Source organism: Martes martes (genome assembly GCF_963455335.1).
Source record: "Martes martes genome assembly, chromosome: 2".
Lineage (NCBI taxonomy): Eukaryota > Metazoa > Chordata > Mammalia > Carnivora > Mustelidae > Martes > Martes martes.
Genome location: NC_137889.1, coordinates 143,204,915 through 143,229,237, shown reverse-complemented (window position 1 = coordinate 143,229,237; position 24,323 = coordinate 143,204,915). Strand labels below are relative to the sequence as shown.

General features: G+C 48.2%; 2 protein-coding genes across 2 annotated transcripts in view; one reads left to right on the top strand and one right to left on the bottom strand.

Moving 5' to 3' along the window:
- LOC308338339 (epididymis-specific alpha-mannosidase-like) overlaps positions 1-21,602 on the bottom strand; it is a gene marked incomplete at both ends in the record, with an annotated part of 56,648 nt that extends 35,046 nt beyond the window's left edge. Inside the window, 7 exon segments of the mRNA XM_080796349.1 lie at positions 426-572; positions 2,503-2,514; positions 2,519-2,617; positions 4,018-4,104; positions 5,950-6,030; positions 6,274-6,324; positions 21,441-21,602. Of these exon segments, the coding sequence (XP_080652475.1) occupies positions 426-572; positions 2,503-2,514; positions 2,519-2,617; positions 4,018-4,104; positions 5,950-6,030; positions 6,274-6,324; positions 21,441-21,602 (639 nt within the window).
- On the top strand, positions 21,525-23,590 carry MRFAP1 (Morf4 family associated protein 1). The gene is made up of 3 exons (XM_080796814.1): positions 21,525-21,624; positions 21,743-22,175; positions 22,575-23,590. The coding sequence occupies exon 2, from the start codon at positions 21,779-21,781 to the stop codon at positions 22,160-22,162; it is 384 nt and encodes a 127-aa protein (XP_080652940.1). The 5' UTR covers positions 21,525-21,624; positions 21,743-21,778; the 3' UTR covers positions 22,163-22,175; positions 22,575-23,590.
- The last annotated feature ends 733 nt before the right edge of the window (positions 23,591-24,323 follow it).

Below are 24,323 nucleotides of genomic sequence, written 5' to 3'. Positions count from 1 at the left end.
GAACCAAGTCCCAGGCTGCCCCCTGTGGAGACCTGCTTCCCAGGGCCTCTCTGACCCTGCATCCCGTGATGACTTCTGCAACCACTTTAAACGCAAGCACTGGGGCACCCTGGGCAGGGTGGTCAGCTGCAAGTCATGGGCCCATGCAGATGATAGGTGAAGTGGGAGGTGGGGGTCCAAAGAGACCCCATTCTGCACCAGATGAGTGCATGGCTGACTTGTCAGAGTGCCATTTCACACCAACAGCCACAAAGGTGGATAAAACCAAACCCATCTTGTGGACTGGGTCTGAGCACAAACTGAGCTAAACAAGCCATGTGAAGCACCCAGTGTACCTGCTCTGGGAGCTTCAGGCCACACAGCCTCGGACAATGGGCTTCCCTGCCCCAGGAGTCCCTCCCAGAGGCCCCTGCAGACAGCAGTACCCGGCGTTTCTGCTTGTCTGAGGCAATGCTGTCCCACCACAGCCAGAAGTACTCCTGCTCCACGGTGATGAAGCAGCGATGTTTCTGGAGCATGAGCTCCTGTACCACAGAGGTGTAGACGTTGGCCGCGTAGGTCCGCAGGCTTTCCTGTGGAGAGGGCACCCCATCACACCAGACCTCATGGAGGCTCCCAGAGGCTTGGCCCCAAGGATCCAGTACTACAATCCCCAGTGACACAGGGTCCCTGGACCCCACCATTCCCTACGGGCATCTGCCCTGGGCTCTTCCCTCTCTTCCTCCTTTGCAAATTCAACAGAGGCACATGGGGGCCACTCTGTGCCGGACACACAGTGCTGGCTGGTCCTGAGACAGTGACATGGCTCCCTGCCTCTGATGAGATCCTGCTGTTCTAGGGAGAGAGGTGATATTCCAGACCATGACACAGGACGTGCCCAGGGGACAAGGATGCCCTCCCCAAGGGGGCACAGTAGCTGGCCCTGACATTCCAGACCATGACATACAATGTGTCCAGAAGGCACAGACAGCTTCCACGAGGGGCACAGTAGCTGGCCCTGAGGGTTCAGTAGGGAGGCAGCCCAGTGAAGCCAGGGGGTGACAGGGAGGAGGTCCAGGGACCCCATGGGGCCCGTCTGGGCTGGGATGAGGGGAGCTAATGTTGAGAACTGAAGCTGAGAGGAGCTGCACCTGGGCCCCCAGGTGGTCATGGGCATCTGCCAGCCTGTCTCCCCCAGGCTGGAGGCACTGCGGGTCCAGCCATGGCTGCTTCCTATATGTGTCTCAGAGGGGCTGCTTAATGAAATGCAAAGATCCCTGGCAGCGAGATCTCAGAAAGAGGGATCATTCCTGGGTTGCCTCGGGGAAGACCCCAACCCTCTCTGGGCTTCAGTTTCCTCTTCTGTAACTGAGGGCACCAAGTATGCTTCCCTACCATTAAGCTATGTCCACAGGCAGCAGAGTGTCCCTGGAGAGGCTGCCCAGTGCATCCCAGGACTGGACTACTCCTGCCTCCACCTCCAGTGTCAGATCCTCTTGCTGCTTCTCTATCCCATTGAAGTCCAGCTGCCTCTCAATAATGTCCACAGAAAAGTTACTGTATCCCTAATCCCAGAGAGTGTTTGTTCTCTTCTGGGTTTCCTTCATGTTCCCGCAAAAGAGCTGGTGGTGGCCTGGGTGACAATATGCAGTCGCCTGACCCAAGATCTTGAGTAAATCTCAGTCTCTTCCTCCTCCTTTTCCTGCATTCATTCCTTCTTGCTTTCACTCATTCTTGTACTTATTCATACCTGCATTCATTCATTCCTGTGTTCATTCATTCATTCATTCATTTGATCATTCATTCATTCATTTGATCATTTGTTCCTGCATTCATTCATCTATTCCTGCATTCATTCACTCAATCAGCAATAGCTGGTGCACCTCTTCTGTCTGCCGGGGTGGTGAGAACATGCCAGGAAATATAACGTATGACGTCCTTGGCCTGTGAAGCTAGCCTTCTGGGACAAGGGACCAATACCAAGCCCCCTACCAAATGTGCATGGAGGGGAGGAGGGGAAAGGAATGGGGGCACACACAGGGATGCCAGGAAGGCCCCACCAGAAAATGTCTTTTCTGGAGCCACACACAGGACTGGAGGGACTAGGACCAGCCGGCTTGTTGGAAGAAGGCCTCTGGGCAGAGGGAACAGCCCGTGCAGTGTTGGAGGCCTGTGCCATCCTACAGAAGGGGGACATGGGGCTCAGAAAGGGAACAGGGTCCACCCAAGGTGCCCCAGTCGTGGACTGCGACCATGGCCTGAGTCAGGCCCATGTATTTTCACCTGACTATCCCTAGCATGGATGAGGAAACTGAGGCCAGAGACTAGAGCCAAGCAGCCAAAGTGAGTCTCCCTAGTCTCCAGCAGAGTCAGGTTGTAACCCAAGCTGCTCTCTTGAGGATGTCAGCCAACACCAGGCTTCAAACCCACCCCGGGATCTGGCAGCGAAAAGGAAGCTGAGGTCCAGGGGGGTCTGGGGGATGGTGAACTGACACCTGCCTGCACCGTGTAGATCCATCCCACGTCCATGTGACTTCCATCCCACGTCCATGTGACTGTGGAGAACCATGAAGACCCTGATGGGGCTTACGGGCTGGACCACCAGGAACCGCAGCAGCACCAGCTGCGTGAGCATGGGAAGCCAGCCGGGCGGTCACATCCCAGTGGCAAGTGGGCAGGGGCAGCTGTTGGCCGTCACTTGTTGTCCACTAGCGACTGGTCCCTAGCAGAGAACAGTGCTCCCAACACGTAGGGAGGTGGGGACAGGAGCAGGAGGAGTGGAACCTGCAGCCATGCTGTCACCTGAGCCAGAAGAGGGGGTGGCCCTTGGACATCACCATTCGGTGCTCCGCCCCTATTGCCAGTGTCTGAACATTGATGTCTATTTATTTATTTATTTTATTTAAATTCAATTATTTAACCTATAAAGTGTTGTCAGTTTCAGAGGAGGAGTTCAGTGACTCATCAGTTGCGTATCACACCCAGTGGTCATCACATCATGTGCCTACCTTGATGCCCATCACCCAGTTACCCCATCTCTCCACTCACCTCTCTTCCAGCAACCCTCAGTTTGTTCCTAGAGTTTTTCCTAGAGTCTTTTGGTTTGTCTCCCTCTCAGATTTCATCTTTTTTTATTTTTCCATCCCTTCCCCTATGATCCTGGTTTTTTTTTTCTTAAATTCCACATATGAGTGAAATCCCATGGTAATTATTGTTCTCTGATTGATTTATTTCGCTTAGGATAAACCAGTGCTGTCCGCTTCTCAGCAGAGTCCCAAATTCCATGTGCCCCAGGGAAGTGGTCATGGAGTGCTCTCCCCCAGAGCCTTGTCTGGAGGAAGCCAGCAGCCATGTCGTGGGTCATGCCAGCCTTCTGTGCAGGGGACACACAAGGAGGAGCTCCATCCTACCCACAGCCAGTACTGGCTCAGCAGCTCCGCAAGCCAGCCACCAGCAAGCTGCTCCTCCAGCCCAGCCCCAGCCAGGAGTCTGTGGGGAGCATCAATAAATGAATGAAACACCTAGGGGCACCTGGGTGGCTCAGTCAGTAGTCAGCCAACTCCTGGTTTCAGTTCACGTCATGATCTCAGGTTCATGGGATCAAGCCCTGCATTAGGCTCTGGGGCTGGGGTGGAGCCTGCTTGATTTTCTCTGTCATGCTTCCTCTCTCCCAACCTCAGCAAAAGGACTGAGCTCAATCTTCCCAGCTCAAGTGCAGAAGTCCCAGGGAAAGCTTCTGATTAGTGCAGGGAGAAGCTCATAGTCCGAGACTGGACCAGTCACTGTGGCCAGGAGACTGTGAGGAGGAGGTGGTGCCCCAGCTGGAGCCCAGAGCTGAAAGGGCTTTTCCTGGAAGGAGGAGGGGGCTGAGGTGCCTTCTGAGCATGAGGTCCAGGGATGACAAAACAAGAGAAGAGCTGGCATCCCACACCTTGCATTGAAATAGAGGACCTGCCTGAAACTGCCCTGTGATCTGGAACAAACCCCATCACCTCTCTGGGCAGTAGACTCCCCATCTGTACTTTGAAATGGCTGTACTAGAGATTCAGGGTCCTTCTGGCTCTTAGGCTCTGTGATCTGAGCCCCTGGACAGGTGGGAGGAAAGGCATCCAGGTAGAAGGATGTCTGTGGGCAAAGGCAGAAAAGGGGATGCCTGAAGCGCTGGGACCAGCAGGTGCTTCAGGCTGTCCTCCCTGTGGGGCACACGTGGGCAGGAGCTGGATCACCTGTAGGAGGGCACATGGTGTGCAGAGCTCCCACTGCCAGGAGGAGGAGCTTGGCCCCAATCCTTGTCCTGGCCCTGTGTGTCTGCCCTGCAGAGACTGCCCAGAATCTCCTAGGCCCCAGCAGCAAGAGCCCGTGACCCTGCCCCCAAGTCTTCACCTGCAGATCCTCAGCATCCCAGGCTGGAACTACAGCTCCAACCACAGAGAGCACCTGCAGAATCTCCAGAAAGGTGAGGCAGGTGTCCAAGGGAGCCAGATGCACGGCACCCTCCCCATGACAACCTGGCCCCACATTCATCACCAGACAAATTGGGCTCCTCTCGGGGAGTTGTCCTGCTTCTGCACGGTCACCTGATCCCTTTCTCTACCCAATGGGGAGGGCCAGGCCCACAGATAGACTGTGGGGACCTGGGTCACTCAGCAAGCAGGGTACACTGTGGACATGGACCCCAGCCCAGGACCTGTCCACACCCATTCTCTGATGGATCCCTCTCACCCCACCACCAACTCCCAATCATCATCCACCATCTGCCAGACCCTCAGCCTGCAGTGCAGTCCTGCTCCTCAGGGACTCCTCCTGGAGCCCTGAACAGCCAGTCCCACTTGTCCTCTGAACCCAGAGGACAAGTGGGACCCAGAGGAAGCCTGATTGTCCAGAGCTTCCATTCATTCACTGAACAAATATCTCTTGTGCCCGGCACTGGGTAATCAGCATTGACCAATGTAGGCAAGGCCCCTGGACTCACAGAGCTCTCCATCTAGAGGGGGAAGCAGGCAAGTCACCAGGACACCAGTGATGTTGATGTTCACATTAAGCCCCCAGCAGGGCTTCATGGAGGGCTTCCTGGTGGAAGTGATACCTGCCATGGTGTCATGGTGAAATGACTTAACCTGTTGCCAAAGCTCCAGCTGCACCTTCTCTTCCCCTTTCCACTGTGAGCATCTCAAAGGCAGGGCTGGCTGCCCCTGAGCCACCCTCTTGTTCCCAAAGCCCCATCTAGTCCTGCCAGTCACCAAGCATGGCTCAGTAGGAGTCTGCAGAACTAAGGAAGAAAAGGAAGAGGCAACAGGCCAGATAACACTTCTATCTGATAAAGCAGATCTTGGGGACCGTGGCTCATGCCTGCAGCCAAGTGACTTTCTAGCACTGAATCCCATTATAGGAATCCCCGTCACAGAAGATGCTGGCCGGGGAGCCTCCCCTACAAGGCAGAGCATTCCCTTCCCACTGGTGTGTGTGGCCAATGCAAGAGAATAGGTCTCCTGTAGACAGCTGGTTCCCAAATAGGAGGAGAAAGGAGCTCGCCTGGGCGTGCCCCAGACTCACTGAATGAAGGTCCCTCCTCCCTGGAGAACAGCAAGTGAGGGGCAGTGCGAGGGGAGCCTCAGGAATGGAGTTAGGACCCCCCCCATCCGTCTCCCTGAGCTCAGGGCCACCTTATGAAGCAGGTGTGTCGTCCTGGATATCATCATGTCCTCACCCCACCCCCATCATCATCTGGAGACAGAGGACCTGCCTGACCCTTGGGATCCAATCCATAACCACCCCCTTGAACAAGTAGAAGGGATTTTTCACACTCCGTGTGCAGCAGTAACATCAAACAGGGACTGTGTCAATGCCTCCCAGGGAGGCTGAGGGTAGGAAGTGAAGGGCAGGTGTAGGGTGCTGGGCCCAGCCTAGAGGATCGGCGCTGATGGGGGTCCTTGTGTCCCTGAAGGCCATGGAAGGAAGGCCAAGGCAGACCTCCGTCGTGTCCTGCTTTAGCTCCATCACCTGCATGAGGTGGGGGAGGACCCGGTCCTGTCTCAGGCTGTGAGTGTGAACCTGGAGGTTAAGAGCCCTCAGACCCCTGTGACAGTCTCCCTGGCTGTGGCCTGAAGCCCCAGCAGGCAGGCAAACCCCAGTGTGAAAATCCCCTCTGGCAAAGACCTCAGCAGAGATGCCTAGGGCACTCCCGCTCACCCTGGAATGGGCACTGTGGGGGCACGTGGGCACTCCAACCTCCTCTCTCTGCATTCTTGCTGCTTCACTTTCTCTGATCCCTTCCTGGGTCACTGTGTCCCGTACCCGGCCTCGTGGCATGCTGGCTTTTCTCTTTGGCTCATCTTCTGTGGTCACCTGCAGGCACAGCCGCACAAGCAGATAGGTCTGCAGAAGCAGGAAGGCAGCGGCAGATGGGGTCTTGCTTCTGAGTGTTTTCTCCCTGTGTCAGTGCAGGGAAGCTTCTCCAGAAGGCTCTCATCTCTGGCCAGACCTCCCTTCCTGGTCAGGGCAGAAGGGGCCACCTGCCTCCATCCTCACACAGGAGACTGGGTCCCTGTTTTCTTGGCACAGGGGATGGATAGCTACTCCTGGCCTCAGCCTGGGCCACCCCCTGAGCCATACTGGAGAGAAGGGGTCTGGACGATGGAGGCAGTTCCTGTGCCTGCCTCCCCTAGGTATGCTTATCCAGTGCAGTACCTGGGAAAGCCTGCTGGTCCTGGCCTCAGTATCCTCTTCTGTGAAATGGGCACATGGTTTCCTCTGGGGATTTGCTGGGAGCATTCATGAGGTGGTGTGTTGTGCCCCAAGGGTGGGTGCCACCCCTGCTCCTGCTTTGCCTCTACTCTGATCTGGGGCCTCAGGGGTAGCTCACCCTCCCTGTGCTCCTGTCCCTCAGGTCGTGCTGCAGGGGCTGGGGTCTGTGGTGGCAGTGGACGAGCGCTCACTCACAGGGACCTGGGATGTGAGTACGCTGCACCACCGGAGCTGGAAGACACGGGATGGTCCCCACAGCAGAGGTTTAGGAGCCCGTGGTTCAGGCTGAGCTTGGGAATCCCAGCCTACCCCCCAGACTGACTCAGGAGCTGGCCAGACCTTGTTTAGGTCACTTATGGCTTGTGTGACCTTGAGCAGGCTACTTGGCTTCTCTGATTCTGTACCATCCAGAATCTACCATGGGTCAGTGTGTGTGTGCATGCCTGTGTGTGTGTCTGCAGACCACATCACCAGCTTCTGTCCTGGGTGATTCCTGAACTGGCAAGCATATCCCAGGGGGTCTGACATCTGTCATGCTGTGTCTCACACCGCACAAACCACCATCAGCTCCTGGGAACCACAGGCAGCTTCGTGCCCCCTGGCCCTTCCCATGCTGTTCCCTCTGCCTGCATCACCCTTGTCCCCTTCTCTCTGGCCTGCTTCTACTCAAGCTTTGGTGGAGTCCAGGGCTGGGTCAGCTTTCTTCTCCATTCTCCTCTCCCCCTCTCCCCCTCTTTCCTCTTTCCCATGGATCTTTGCTGTCCACTGCACACAGCAGAGTGCCTTCTACATAGCTGGACACTTAGTCATTTGGGAATAGGTAGATGGGGGATGGATGGATGGATGGATGGATGGATGAATGATGGATAGATATTTGATGGATAGATAGATGGATGAGTCTATTGGAGTATGAATGTTTGAATGGGTGGAGGGATGGATGGATGGATGGATGGCAGATGAATGATGGATAGATGGATGGATGATGGATGGATGATGGATGGAAGATGCCTGATGGATGGACAGATGGATGATGGGTGGATGGATAGATGATGGATGAATGGATGATGGATGGTTGGATGGATGGGTAGTGGGTGGATGGATGGATGGATGATTGATGGATGGATGATGGATGAATGAATGGGTGGATGGATGAGTCTATGGAAGTGTGAATGTTTGAATGGATGAAAGGATGGATGGATTGATGAATGGACTAATGGATCATGGATGGATGGATGGATGGATGGGTGGGTGGAAGAATGGATGAAGTGGTTTCCCTCTTAAGGCTGAATTTAGTGGAACCCAGTAATATAAAGTACAGCCCCACCAGGTGGCCTCAGTGAGAAAACGCTAGGAATTGAGTGCTACACCCCATGGGAAATGAGGCATGTATGGCCAGGACCACCTATATATTACGCTAATGGGAAGGCCAAAATGAAAGGGGCCCATCCATCCAGTGGGAGTCCTGGATGGATGCGGGCAGCCAAGGGCCTTCATCAAAGCGCTGCATTAGAGTGTAGGTGGGTATGGTGTATGAGAGGAATCTGGGTGGAAACGCCCCAGAGAAGCAAGTGGTTCTAAGGACAGACCACCTCTGCTCCCCCAGGCAGCTCCAGCTCTCACTCGACATCCCTGCAAGGCATGAAGGTCACCATGGTCACCATTACCCAAAGGAAATCCGGACATTCTTCATGCACTTTCATAGCAGTGAGACCTTGGCTAACTCTGTGACCTCAAGGGGAGCCCGGGGGCCACAGAAAAAGGAACAGGACCCATGACATGGAAAAGCAGCATGGGAGGATGAGGGACGACCAGCTGCCCCCCTGATAGGCTGATGCAGAAAATGGTCAGGTTGGGGGTTTTGTTGTGCTTTAAATAAAAATTGCATTTCACATATTCTCCTGGGGCTCTAGAACTGGCCTCTTCTATCCTCCCACCTGCATGATGTCTGCACACACACGCACTCCTCGTACCCATGCAGGAGTCATCAGGAAGCTCCCATAAGGCAGAGGGAAATACCCAGAGTGACAGGAAAGGCACCTGCCACACAGGCCTCACCCCCTCTTGCCCGGACCACCAGTGTGATGTGCGGGCCTATTGTGTGCCTAATGATGGGTGCGGGTGGGGTCCTGCCAGGACAGGGGGCCTTCTGAGCCCGTGGGGGCATAGGGGTCCATTTAAAAAGGCTATGGAAAGATGACCCCCAGGCCAGGTGGGCTTTGTGGGAAGAGCAGATGCCCTAAGACCTGAGCCCCGACAGGCTGGGTACTGAGAGCAGGGGCCATGATCTGCTAGGGTATTTCCTTCTGCTCTCACTTCAGGGCTTCTGGGTGGCCCTCCGTGGGCTGTGTTGGAAAAGGTCCATGTGCCCAATGTCATGTGACGCTCTCCTAGGACAAGGGACCTGGCGTGGGAGTGGGAGCCTGAAGAGGATTCCCAACACCTTCAGCTCTATGGGGTCCAAGCCTCATGGAACTGATGGTGCAATGCAACCAGGTTGTCCGTTGTCATTGGAGACACCTTTAGTGGCCCTTCCCATGTTGCCTCATTGCCATTCCTGTGTGTACCAGGCTCAGTCCTGGGTACCTGACAAACTGGATCTGGAAGCCTCCGGCACACTGCATGATCCAGGTTCTTGACTGCACTTTATTGATGGGAACAATGATTTGGGTCCCTGAAATCCCTCTGCCAGTGTCACCCAGGATTAGCATCCATGCCCCTGGCTCCTTGTCCAGGTGGCTGTGCTAATATCTCAGGCTGAAGGTCCTTCCCAAGATCAGACCAGGAGAAGTCACCAGCTACTCACAGGATGGCGTATCCACTGTAGCCTTCTCAAGGAGGTGCTCATCTTGAAGAAGTAGAAGGATGGCTGAGTAGAGAGGCTATTGGACGTTCTCCCCTGGGAAGTGAGGCACCTGGGCAACTGTTGATGCCAGGACCAGTAATATCAACATTACTTGGGAAGTGGTTAGAAATAAAAATTATCGGGACACCTGGATAACTCAGTCAGTTAGGCAGCCAACTCTTGATCTCAGCTCAGGTCTTGATCTCAGGGTTGTGAGTTCAAGCCCTGTGTTGGGCTCCACACTGGGCATGGAATCCAGTTTTTTAAAAATGTTTAATAAAAAAATATGAATTACCAGAGGCACCTGGCTGGCTCACTTGGAAGAGCATGCATTTCTTGATCTCAGTGTCTTGACTTTGAGCACCACATTGGGTGTAGAGATTACTTAAATAAATACAACTTTTAAAAAAAGGAATATGAATTATAAGTCAGAAGCTTTAGGGGGGCCCAACAATATGTGTTTTAACAAATTTTCCAGGTTATTCTGATGCATGTTCAAATTTGAGAACCACTGTCATACAGCAATCAAAATGAATGAACTATATTTGCAGATGACATGATACTATATATAGAAAACCCTAAAGACTCCCAAAAATCTACTAGAACTGATAAATGAATTCAGTAAATTTGCAGGGCAAAGTCAATGTACAGAAATCTGTTGTATTTCAATATGCTAATAATGAAGCAGCAGAAAGAGAAATTTAAAAAATCATCCCATTTATAATTGCACCAAAAATAATAAAATACCTAGGAATCAGCTTAAACAAAGAAGTGAAACACCTGTATTCTGAAAACTATAAAACACTAATGAAAGAAATTAAAGATGACACAAAGAAATGGCAAGACAGGGATGCCTGAGTGGCTCAGTTGGTTAAGTGTCTGCCCCTGCTCAGCAGGGAGCCTGCTTCTTCTCCCTCTGTCTGCCGCTTCCCATGCTTGTCTGCTCTCTCATTCTCTCTCTCTCTCTCTCTCTGACAAATAAATAAAATAATTTTTTAAAAAAGAATAAACATTCCATGCTCATGGATGGAAGAACAAATATTGGTAAAATGTCTATACTACCCAAAGCAATCTACACATTCAATGCAATCCCTATCAAAATACCAACAGCACTTTTCACAGAGCTAGAACAAATAATCTAAAATGTGTATGATATCACAAAATACCCCAAATGACCAAAGCAATCTTGAAAAAGAAAAACAAAGCTGGAGGCATCACAATTCCAGATTTTAAGTTATATTACAAAGCTGTAGTGATCAAAACGGTACAGTACTGGCACAAAAATAGACACATAAATCAATAGAACTGAATAGAGAGCCCAGAAATAAACCCACAATTACATGGTCAATTAATCTTCAACAAAGGAGGAAAGAATATGTAATGGGAAAAAATTTGCTCAACAAATGCTATTGGGAAAACCAGACAGCCACATGCAAAAGAGTGAAAGTAGACCATGTTCTTTCACCATTCACAAATATAAACTCAAAATGGATCAAGGACCTAAATGTGAGGCCTGAAACCATAAAATTCCTAGAGGAGAACACAGGCAATAATTCTCTGACATTGGCCATAGCAACATTTTTCTAGGTATGTCTCCTGCGGCAAGGGAAACAAAAGCAAAAATAAACTATTGGGACTTCATCAAGATAAAAAGTTTCTACACAGTGAAGGAAACAATCAACAAGCCAAAAAGCAACCTACTGAATGGGAGAAGTAACAATTTGCAAATGATATGTAGCATTTGCAAGTGATATGTCTGATGATAAAGGTTTAGTATCCCAAATGTATAAAATACTAAACCTTCATCATCAGACATATCATTTGCAAATGCTACATATCATAACTGAACACCCAAAAAAAACAAATAATCCAATTAAAAAGTGGTCAGAAGATGTGAACATAACATTTCTCCAAGACATACAGACAGCCAACACACAGGAAAAGACACTTAACATCACTGATCATCACGGAAGTGCAAATCAAAACTACAATGAGCTATCACCTCACACCTCTCAGAATGCCTAAAATCAACAACATAAAAAACAACAGGTATTGGTGACGATGTGGAGAAAAAGGAACCCTTTTTGTTGGTGGGAATGCAAATTAGTACAGCCACTGTGGAAAACAGTATGAAGTTTCCTCAAAAAGTTAAAAATAGAACTACCCTACAATCCAGCAATCACACTACCGAGTATTTACCTAAAAAATACAAAAACACTAATTCAAAGGTATATACGCACCCCTCTGTTTACTGCTGTATTATTTACAATAGCCAAGACATGGAAGCAACCTAAATGTCCACTGATTGATGAGTGGATAAAGAAGAAGTGATATATAGATATGGATATATAGATTATCATACCATAAAAAAATAATAAAATTTTGCCATTTGCAACAACACGGATGGAACTAGAGGGTGTTATCCTAACTGAAATAAGTCAATCAGAGAAAGACAAATACCATATGATTTTACTCATATGTGGAATTTAGGGAACAAAACAAGCAAAGGGGAAAAAAGTAGAGAGAGACAAACCAAGAAACGAACTCTAAACTATGGAGAACACACTGATGTTACCATAAGGCAGGTCAGTGGAAGGATGGGCAAAATAGGAGATGGGGATTAAGGAGTGCACTTGTGATGAGCACTGGGTGATGTATGGAAGTGTTAAATCACCATATTGTACACCTGAAACTAATATTACACTGTATATTAACTATATTGGAATTAAAATTTAAAACTTAATTTTAAAAATGGGTGAATTACATCTACCTGCATCAACACAGGTGAGTCTCATATATATAAAATAGTAAAAGAAGCAAGAAACAAAGGAGTAATTATGATTCCATTTATACAAAGTTCAAAAACAGGAGGGAACCACTCTATTATTTATAATTGCTCTCAAAGCCAATAAAACAATAAAGAAGAGTAAAGAAATAGCTAACCAAAAGTCACAGAAAAGTTTACCTTTGGGGAGGTGGGTAGCAGAAGGACTGGATTAAGAAGAAACACAGCAGAAGCTCTTTCAATTTAATGGGTAGTTACTTCCTGGGATTTTTGCCATAGTAATCATTATACTTCACCATAATCATTATACTTCACCAATAATCATTATACTTTGCCACTACCCAGAGGGCTTTGTTCTCTATGCTCCTTCCTCTTCCTCCCAAGCAAGATAAAGCCTGTGAGCCATGTTAACATCCCTGCTCTCCCCATCCATTTCTGACAACTTCGGGCTTTAGTTCAGTTCTCAGAGAAGCAAGCAAAAGAGAAGCTGGAAGAAGCATGGCAGTCTTGTGGCCAGCAGGGTGCAAAAGGCAAAAAAGAAAGGAGTCCTGTCCATCTCCATGTCCTTAGAGGCAGACACCAGCCTTCTGCCCACCCTGGGAACGGGGAGTGACTCAGCCTCTGAGCACCTGCTGAGAGCCAGCAATGCCATTCAAGCTCTCCTAGGACCACAGGTGTTCGAGCAGCTATGGTCCCCACTCTCCCACACCCTACCCTCCCCTGCTCACCCCCAGTGGACTCCCAGCTGTCCAGGGGCTCTAGGACCCATTAAAGGTGGCCCGTGTTCCAGGCTCTCCCACTGGGCCCTCAGCATCACCTCCCCCAACAAGGGCATCAAAAGGGACAAAAAAAAATCCCTCTTTCTGCCCCTCCACAGGGTTCAGACCCAAGTCATAGGACTGGGAGTTCCAACTTTTACCCCCATGGCCCTGCTGCACCTTGCTGGATCCACGACAAACTGTTCTTCAGTTTCCACCTTGGAGAAAGTCAAGTCCTCACATCACCTACCTAGCTGCAACAGCCTGGCATTATGCTGACAAGACTTGGAGCTGCCCATGTGTGGCAAAACTTTTTTTCAGAGCTGCATCCTTGAATTTGCTACTCTGGACAGACAGAAAAGAAGAGTGTTGTAGACTCTTCCATGGGCACCAGGGGTGGGTGTGGACAGGGTAGTAGAGGACCAAGGATGGGGCACTGGGGGACAGGCAAAAAGAATGCAATGTCTATAGGGGATTTTAAAACAAGGGTAAAACCAACTAAGTCTGTCTGCTTTTTGTTATCATGATGAACAAGCAATTCTAAACAATGTCAGTGATTTTTAAAAAACCTCCCTCAAAATACAACTACTGCCATTATTGTTGAGAATGTATGTGAGGTAGGCTGAATTATGCCCTCCAAAAATGTCAAGTCCTAACCCCCTAAACCTAGATGTCACCTGAAGTGCCCAAAGAGATTTGCAGACGGGATTATGTGACCAATCTAGAGATGGCCAGATTATCCCTGATTATCTGGGTGGAGCCCATGAAACCATAAGGTCCTATAAGAAAAAGGAGAGAGGATCAGAGTCCAAGAAGGGGAAATCGAGGTGACCACCGAAGCAAGAAGCTGGGGAGGAAGAAGGGTCAGCAAGCCAAAGAACCCAGATGCCTCTAGAAGCTAAAAGGACCAGGAACCAGATTCTCCTCCTGAAGCTTCAGAGAGGGGAGAGGCCATGATGACATCTTGATTTAGACGTCTCCCTTTTTAAGATTTTATTTATTTATTTGAGAGACAAAGAAAGTGCATGAACAGGGAGAAGGCCCGAGGGAGAGGGAGAAGCAGCCCCCCCGCTGAGCAGGGAGTCTGATGCGGGGCTCCATCCCAGGACCTTGAATCATGACCTCAGCCAAAGGCAGACACTTCACTGACTGAGCCACCCAGGCGCCCCTTGATTTAGACTTTTGACCCCAGACCTGTATTAAAACAAATGTGTGTGCGTGTTTTTCTCAAGCCACCAAGGTTGTGATAATGTGTTACAGCAGCCACAGGAGATGAATACAATATGTAAGCTTCCAATTAGCTCATCTTAATGATTTTTCATTAAGATGGGGGCCGGTCACTCATCCAGAAAGACTGACCCATGATTAGAACTTTGGGATTTTCAGCCTCACCCCATATTCTGCAGAGAGGGAAGAGGGACTGGAAATGGGGTTAATAACTGATTAGGCCTGCATTAGGAAACCTTCATAGAAATCTCAATCCTATGGGTTGAGAGAACTTCTGGGCTGGTCAACACAACTATATGTGGAAGATAATGCATCCCCAATCCATGGGGACAGAAGCTCCTGTTGGGAGCTGGAATACTGGGATATTGGAATTGTCTCTATTCATTCATATCCTTTATTTATACCCTGTTCGTTCATATCCTTTATTATGTTCATTCATATGTTCATTTCCATCCTTCTGTTCATTCATATCCTTTACTGCGTCCTTTATCATAAACCAGTAAACATGCATGTTTCCCTGAGTTCTGTGAGCTATTCTAGCAAACCTAAGGTAGGGGTTATTGAACCAAAGAGGAGGTTGTGAAAGCCCTGCTTTATAGTCCATCAGTCAGAAGTACAAGTAAAAACCTGGAACTTGTGATTGGTGTCTGAGGTGGGAGCACTGTTACTGGATTGACCCCTTAATCGTGGGACCTGACGCTAACTCTGGGTAAAGAGTGTCAGAACTGAACTGAATTATAGGACACCCTGTTGGTTCTGCAGGAGGATTGTTTGCTCTGTGGAAAACCCATCTATGTGGTGTCAGAAGTGAAGCGAGGTATTGTAAATGCAGATAGTAGTGTGAGAGTAATGGGGAAACACAGAGTTCTTCTTTACAGATTAGTCTAGTAGGATAACATTTCATATAACCAAGTGTCTAATGTTGACCAGTGAATTTTAATACAATTTGAATAAAACCAAAAGGCACAATTTAGGCAACCAGTAAATTATACCACTGATGTAACATTTTATTTTCTTATTTAGAGCCTTAGTTTTGAAACAGTTAACAATTCTAAAGGGCAGAATATATTTTCTAAGATTTTAAGTCATCTGGGAGCTCCTGGATGGCTCAGTCGGTTGAGCGGCTACCCTCTGCTTGGGTCATGATCCCAGGGTCCTGGGATCGAGCCCTGCATCAGGCTCCTTGCTTGGCAGGGAACCTGCTTCTCCCTCTCTCCCGCTTGTGCTCTCTCTCTCTCTCAAATAAATAAATAAAATCTTTAAAAAATGGATTTCAGGTAATCTCTATACCCAGAGTAGGGCTCGAACTCATGAACCTGAGATCAAGAATCTATGTTCAACTGACAGAGCCAGCCAGATGCCCCTTACTCATGTTCATTGGTTTATGATAAAGGACATAATAAAGGATATGAATGAACAGCCGATAGAGACAATTCCAATATCCCAATATCCAAGTTCCCAACAGGGTCTTCTACCCCATGGAGTGGGGATACATCACCTTCTGCATGTAGATGTGCTCACCAATCCAGAAGCTCTCTGAACCCATAAGATTCAGATTTCTACGAAGGCTTCCTAATGTAGGCCTAATCAGTTATTAACCCCACTTCCAGCCTCTCTCCCCTCTCTGCAGAATATGGGATGGGGCTGAAAAGTCTCGAACTTCTAATCATGGGTCAATCTTTCTGGATCAGAGACTGGCCCCCATCCAGGAGCCCACCGAGAGTCCCATCATTAGAAGGAAATAAGTCAAGCAGAGAGAGTCAATTATCTTATGGTTTCACTTATTTGTGGAGCATAACAAATAACATGGAGGACAAGGGGAGATGGAGAGGAGAAGGGAGTTGAGGGAAATTGGAAGGGGAGGTGAACCATGAGAGACTATGGACTCTGAAAAACAACCTGAGGGTTTTGAAGGGGCGGGGGTGGGAGGTCGGAGGAACCAGGTGGTGGGTATTAGGGAGGGCACGGATTGCATGGAGCACTGGGTGTGGTGAAAAAACAATGAATACTGTTACGCTGAAAAGAAATAAAAAATAAAAATAATAATAATAATAAAATAAAAGAAGGAAAGATACACCCATCACCCAGGAAATTCTGAGGGATGTAGGAGCTCTGTCAGGAACCAGAGTCAGAGACCAAATATGAGAAAAATAATTTTTCCCAGGGCTCTTATCACTTAGGGTTTTGGAGCAATGACTGATATATAGATTTCCCATTATTTCACAAATCATAAGAGCAAAGATCAAACTGTTAGGTAGCTATCAAAGGTATTGAATAAATAGTTGTGCTTGGAAAAAAAAAAAGAAAAAGAAAAAAAAATAGTTGTGCTTGTCCTTCCTTTAGGAACTTGGAGGAACTTGAACCCCCTTGTGTTGTGAAACCAACAACTGGCCCATAATGATTCTGAATTTCATTAAGAAATGTGAAGGGGGGAAGGGGCACCTGGGTGGCTCAGTGGGTTAGGCCTCTGCCTTCGGCTCAGGTCATGATCTCAGGGTCCTGGGATCGAGTCCCACATCGGGCTTTCTGCTCAGCGGAGAGCCTGCTTCCTCCTCTCTCTCTCTCTGCCTGCCTCTCTGCCTACTTGTGATCTCTCTCTGTCAAATAAATAAAATCTTTAAAAAAAAAAAAGAAATGTGAAGGGGGTACCCTGAAAGACAATGGCCCCCATGGAGTTCAATAAAGAAACATTTTAAGCAAAAGAGGAGGCATTGAAGCAATATCTGGATCTATTTTGGAATATGAAATGCCCACAATGTCACAAATAGTTTTATTTCCCATTTATTACTGCAAATAATTTGTCATAGAGAGGTGAGGGTATTAAAATTAACCCCTCTGAGTGTCAAAAATGCTAGGTACTCCATCAGGAGGGTGAAGAGGGGGTCATAAGCTTCTGCCCAATTAATTTCATTACCCATCTCTGCCAGGTTTCCTCTTGGAAAGGGGGTAAGGTGGAACTTGCTGGTCTCCAGGTCCTCAGTGCAAACAGCTTAGGGTTCCTGGAGTACCTCCTTTCTTAATGCCCCAGGAGGGGTAGAGTTCTAGTGTCCTGAAAGTCCTGATGTCCTTCTGACTTCTCAACCATGCATTAGATGGGATGCAAGAGCAGGAAAGGCAGTTTAGAAGGAGGCCAGCTGCTTCTGGAGTTATGGTGGATAAGACATTCTAAAATGCTCTTCTACCACACTCAAAGGGTGCATAAATTACAACAAACTTTCCTTTAAATGCATTGCTGAACTTGCAAGAATATACGAGAAATCCCCAGGTGGCCAGGAGGGAAGTGAATACTAAAACCAAATGCATGAACAAGGATCAAATCCAGAGCTACCAATAGCAGAAATATGGGGGATGGGAGACTAGGTCTGCCATTGAAAATCTTCCAGTCTGGGGTGCCTGGGTGTCTCAGTGGCTTAAAGCCTCTGCCTTCGGCTCGGGTCATGGTCTCGGGGTCCTGAGATGGAGCCCCGCATCGGGCTCTCTGCTCAGCAGGCGAGCCTGTTTCCCGCCTCTCTCTACCTGCCTCTCTGCCTACTTGTGATCTCTGTCTGTCAAATAAATAAATAAAATCTTTTTAAAAAAAAGAAGAAGAAAATCTCCCAAACTGTGAAAAGGCACCAGTTTGTATATTCTGGCTATAGATGGAAATAACTAAACCCACATTTGAAAAAAAGAATTCAGAGAATTTGTAATTATGGGATTGCTCTCAACCAGATCTGGAGGTTTGTGCACAACGGAAACAACCACAGATCCCTCCTGGAGTAGCTTTCTCAAGCAGACCTATTAGGATTCCCCCAAATTAAGTTCAGTCAAATATTACACATGCACAATCACACAGAGAGAGAGAGAAACAAAACACCATAATGAGTCACAGAAACAAAAAGCAACTGATACTGGAATTATCAGATATAAAATATAAAATGACTTTTTATGAAATATGTAAAGAAATTAAAGGTGACTGAAGAAAAAACAAACAAACAAACAAAGCTTCAAGATTAACCAGGCAATGCTAGAACATCCATGGACTTTTTCCACTACATGCCAATAGCAGCCCTTCTCCCCAGGCTGTGACAGTCAAAAATGCCTCCAGACTCTGACAAATATACCCTGGGGGACAAATCACCTGCAGTTGAGAACATCCTGTTCTAGAGCAAGGTACAGGATCAGATACTATAGAAAACAGATAACTGAGCAAGCAGCAAAATCACATAAAATTTTGGGGCGCCTGGGTGGCTCAGTAGGTTAAGCCTCTGCCTTCAGCTGAGGTCATGATCTCAGGGTCCTGGGATCGAGCCCCACATCAGGCTCTCTGCTCAGCGGGAGCCTGCTTCCCCCTCTCTCTCTGCCTGCCTCTTTGCCTACTTGTGCTCTCTCTCTCTGTCAAATAAATAAATAAAATCTTTTTAAAAAATCACAGAAATCGGGACGCCTGGGTGGCTCGGTTGGTTAAGCAGCTGCCTTCGGCTCAGGTCATGATCCCAGCGTCCTGGGATCGAGTCCCACATCGGGCTCCTTGCTCAGCAGGGAGCCTGCTTCTCCCTCTGCCTGCCACTCTGTCTGCTTGTGCTCACTCTCGCTCCTCTCTCTCTCTGACAAATAAATAAATAAATCTTTAAAAAAAAAAAAATTAAAAATCACAGAAAATTTTGAAATAAGATGAGATGTTGTCAAACCTAAAAAGCCATCAATTTTTGAGATTTGCCACTCTTTCAGGTAATGCTAAGAATGTGAATACACTACAAAGTGTGAATCAAGTTATTAAATCACAACAAATGAAAGATGTAGCACAATTTCAGATAATTTAAATGTGAAAACAAGTTGCAGTGAAAATATTAATTTTAATAAAGCAAAAGAGAAAGAGAAAATTGGCCAGGCAGACTTGAGGAAAAAAAGAAAAACCTTCTTGAAACTTCAACTGGTAAGAATTATATCGTGATTCTAGCCTCTGTGCACTGAATAAAATGTCTGCATGCGTATGTTGTGTGTGTGTACAGAAAAAGTGACAGCATTACAAGAAGTTAACAAATCCACCAACATAATGAAATAATTGATAGATCAAGCAGGCAACACATTAACAAGGTTACTGAAAATATTTTAAATGCTATTAACTTCTTTTTTTCATTCATTTAGCAAATGGGCAAAGATCTTAAGGAGGTGAGAGCAGAAATTCATGTTGATACCTGAAAGAAGAGCCTTGTCAACATTGAAAATAAAACCGCCAGTTATTATACCAGCGAAAGATTAGTTTATTCCAGAACAACAGAGAATTGCAACCCAGGACAAGCAACCAGTAGCAAAACCGTAGGTGTGGACGCCCTGCAAAGAAGAGGAACACTCTTTTATAGAGGAAAGGGGGAGTTAGGAGGGCTGTTGAAAACAGAAAGTCCATTGGCGTAAACCAGGAGTTTGAAGTATAGCAGCTTCTTCTTTTTTTTTTTTTTTAAGATTTTACTTACTTATTTGACAGAGAGAGCGATCACAAGTAGGCAGACAGGCAGGCAGTGAGAGAGGGGGAAGCAGGCTCCCTGCTGAGCAGAGAGCCTGATGTGGGGCTCGATCCCAGGACCCTGAGATCATGACCTGAGCCAAAGGCAGAGGCTCAAACCACTGAGCCACCCAGGTGCCCCAAGTATAGCAGCTTCTTATTGGCTGGACTGTTTGCTAGAGAAGTAGTAAGTCCATCCTCCTCCTGCTAAGCATAGTCATGTAGTAGCTGAAGTAGTATCTACCTGCAAGGTTCCTTATGCCTCTTCCTGTTGGGTTTGCTCTTGACTGGAGGCCATAAGGGCTTCCCCTGCAGAACCTCCTGATTCGGTTTTAGTGAGGTTTCCGCTTATTCATTTTCATGGAGCCAAGTAATGCTCCACTCTCTGAGTTACCACAGTTTATTTTTCCATTCATCTATTAAAAGACCCCTTAAATCCTCCCAGGCTTGGGCAAGTATGAATAGAGGGGCTATACACATCTATGTGCAAGTTTTTGTGTGGATGTCCGTTTTCAGGTCATTTGTAGAAATACCAAGGAGCACAATTGCTGGACCATATAGGAAGAGTATGCTTAGTTTTGTAAGAAACTGCCAAACTGTCTTCCAAGGTGATGCTGTACCATTTTGCATTTGCACTAGCAAGGAACGAAGCATTCCTGTTGCTTCACTTCCTCACCAGCATTTAGTGGTGTTAGTTTTCTGCATTTGGGGCTTTTTAACAAGGGTGTAGTGGTATCTCATTGTTGTTTGAGCCACTTATTTTATGCATACAAAAACACTTATGAGCTAGCTGCCTCTGATATACCAAGGAAACCCAAAAGTTGGATTTTTAATAGAGCAGCCAAAATATGAAAATCCTGAGGAAAGTTTAAAATATAGGGACCTCACATGTGTATATGTTTGGTATTTACAAAGCATTTTCATTACTATTTCCTTCTTAACTGTGCCATATTCAGTAACTAGGATTTGGTTCCATTTAATGGACAGGAAAACAGAAGCCAAAGGCACTTGTGCAAGCTGGATTCCTCACGTTTTTGCTGCTGTTTTGTGACTGGGTCAACAGGCTATGAAATTAACTTCTTTTCTTAAAATTGTAGCAAATGTTAAAGCAAGTTTACTGTGTGCCAACTCTGCTCAGGGCTTCGGGGACACAGAGCTGAATAAGAAGACTCCGGGGAACCCTCAACTAGGTAGAAGGTGTGAAGGCTAGCCTGAAAAACCCTCTTCACCTCCACTGAGCTTTGGGTCTGGTGGGGCCTCAGGATGAAGATAACACACAAGGGACCCTGGGGGGGGGAGGGGGTCCTCCGGCCCTGGGGGAAACGACACCCAGACATTTTCGACTGTAATCGAAGAAAGAAAACTAACCTTTCAGCCAGCTGAGACGGGTCTGGCTGCCTACTAAAGCCGAAGGGGCTACAGGAGTTAGTCTGTGGATGCCACAGCCTTTCTATCTTTGTTTATTGTAGGAAGATCGTATTTATAACTTAAAAATATGTAACTCAGTGCTCCAGAAACCCTCCAGGAGGAAGGTACACCCAGAACGAATCACCCCAAAACCAGGGAGACGGAGGATCAAACCACAGCAGTGAAGGGGAAAGGAGAAAAAGCGTACGCGCCTACGTGCGCGCTCGCGGCCACGGGTCGTATTGCCCCGCCCCCCGCCCCGTTGACGTGCGCGCGGCCCGCGCCTCGTTCTACGAGAGGCGTGGCCGTAAAGAGGCAGGGCCGTGTCGTGAAAGGGGCCGCAACGCGCAGGGCGCTGGTTGACGGCTGGGACTCCATTTTGTTCGCGGCTTCTCTGCTCGTAAGTCGCTGGTTTCCGTGGCTTCTGTGAGGCGAAAAGTTTAAAAAGGGTAAAAGTTTTAAAGAATATTCTGGAAGTCTGTCGGTAAGCCTAGCGAGTCTCCATTTTCTCTCCGCAGCAGACGTCGGCAGCGCGGTTCGGAGAGGCGGCGAGAATGCGGCCCTTGGACATCGTCGAGCTGGCGGAGCCCGAGGAGGTGGAAGTGCTGGAGCCCGAGGAGGACTTCGAGCAGTTCCTGCTGCCCGTCATCAACGAGATGCGCGAGGACATCGCGGCCCTCACGCGGGAGCACGGGAGAGCCTACCTGCGGAACAGGAGCAAGCTGTGGGAGATGGACAATATGCTCATCCAGATCAAAACGCAGGTGGAGGCCTCGGAGGAGAGCGCCCTCAACCATCTGCAGAACCCCGGCGACGGCGTGGACGGCAGGGCGGCCAAGAGGTGCGAGAAGGCCGAGGAGAAGGCCAAGGAGATCGCGAAGATGGCAGAGATGCTGGTGGAGCTGGTGCGGCGGATAGAGAGAAGCGAGTCGTCCTGAAGGAGCGCGGGCGGTGAGGCGGGGCGGCGGCGGGGCGGCGGCGGGGAGGCTGGGGGACTGGGGGCGGGGCGGGGAAGTGAACGCGAGCCCGGCTCGCACCCGGGTCTGCGAGGTCGGTCGCCAGGGTAGTTGGCAGAGAAGGTGGTGGGCGTGTGTCCGGTTGGGGCCCAGAGTAACGGTTTCTTGGAGGACGACAGTCGTGCGGGCCTGTAGGGAAACTAAGTCACGCGGGGGGCCACTGAGGAAGGGGGTGGAGAGGGAAGGCCGCTCCGGGACGGTCTCAGAATTTGCTGGAAGACTGGAGTGGGGCAGGGTGCACCTCGCATGGTCGGGTTGGTGAGGGGCGTTGGTTGCTGTTTTTCTTCAGGATTTTAACCTTTTAACGATGATTTTCCTCCCATCTGCGCTTCAGGTTTCCAGCCAGCGGATTCTGGTCAACTGATGGAGATTGGCTGACATCCTTGAGAAGCTGAAACCAGAGAGCCTTTTGTTTTCTCCTTTTTCCTCTGTCTACACTCTGTCCTCACTTACACTGCGTTTCTGCTATGGTCTGTGGTGGATGACCTCAAAACAAGTTCTGACCGTTCAATGTTTTTGTTTGGGGAAGTAGTTTTCATTTGGAAGATGCTCTCACACGAGAATTAGGGCCTAGATTGTAAGCTCTTGCGGCAGTCACGTTTGTTCCTGGGCTTTGGTTATTTCTAAATTTTGAGGTGCTTTGTGCTTTCTTGTATGACTTGATAGCTCCCTGGAACTTAGAGTCTGTGTCAGGAGAGACTCAAGAGTTGGAGTTTTCCAGCTCTGGAGCTGCTGAAGGAGCTGCGTTACTTCTAGAATTAATACTTCATGCAGCAGCTGCTGAAGAAGCTGAAGAAAAAGGACCAGACGTCAACTGGCAATGTGAATGGAGCTGATCTGGCTAGGACTGATGAATCAGAAGGCGGTGGGACGATGGTAGTGTCTGTATTTCCGGACTTTGATTTCTGTGTGAGACCAAAGGAGAAGAGATGTATTTTGTTCAAAATTTAAATTTTATGTGGCACACTATCTGATGTAACCTATCTGGTCAGTTTGGACAACCCAACTCAGCTTTATTTGATGTGGAACCTAGAATAGGAGACAAGATCTTGGTTTTGTACACATTGATGTAATACTCTGATGCATTTCAGGGGATTCTGGGCATAAAATGGAAGAGATATTTGCAAAGGCTCTTGAGGGGCTGGGAAAGGAAAGGAGGACTGTCTGCATTGGACCCTAAACTGGACAGGGACTAGGTATTTTTGAAGTTCATAAATCGTCCTGCTATAAGTTCATTTGAGTAGCAGACCTGACAAGTATTTGAGGTCAAAACCCTACCATGTGTATTAAAAAGAAAAAAAAAAGACATGTTAATAAAAGTATTCATTTGCTTGAAAAGACAAAAGACCTAAAAAGTTATTGACTAAGATTTTATTTCTCTCAAAATGAAGTCTTTCTCTTTGATTGTCATTGCCAAATGGAAGATGAATTTCTTAGTGGTTTTGAGGCTTTCGGAAAGCGTCTGGTTGTGGGAAAGAATTATCTCTGCATGCTGCTATAGGAGCTGGTCAAGGGAAGGACAGACTCAGTTCTTAGCATAGGAGGGGACCTCCTAAAATCCCGTGGTCTGGGTCATTGCTTTTAGAGAGCCAAGCCAGAGTACTTTCAGTCACCTAACCTAAAAAAATAGAACATTAGTCCTCACATAAGGAATATTTTAATAAGTCATATTTACAACAGTGGTAGATCACACCACTCCCAGCACCTTCGGAAATTAAGGGCTTACTCCCCATCTGCTGGAAGTATTGCTGACAGAACCATCAGCTGGTCAGCCCTCTTGAGAAGACCCTCTGCTTAAGAGAGCTGCTTTTGCCAAGTTCATGCCCCCTTTCCTAGGTGGCCCGTATCCAGTGACTAACTGGCTAAGAGTCTAAAGGCTCTTTACTTCTCACCACAAGTTGGGACAACTTTGAAGGTCATCTGTGTGAGCTCCCTGGTGGGTCTCAGGCTCTTGCTAGGACAGCCTCACAGCCCCACTCCTCTGCCTAGTCTAATGGACCTCCCCTTCCACAGGGTCTAATCCCTAATAAACAACCACACTATATTTTCATCTTCAAATCTGCTTCCTGGGAAGCCCAATTGG

What these genes read in the sequence shown, in the direction of transcription:
- MRFAP1 (XM_080796814.1), top strand. Translation starts at nt 21,779, where the DNA reads ATGCGGCCCTTGGACATCGTCGAGCTGGCGGAGCCCGAGGAGGTGGAA.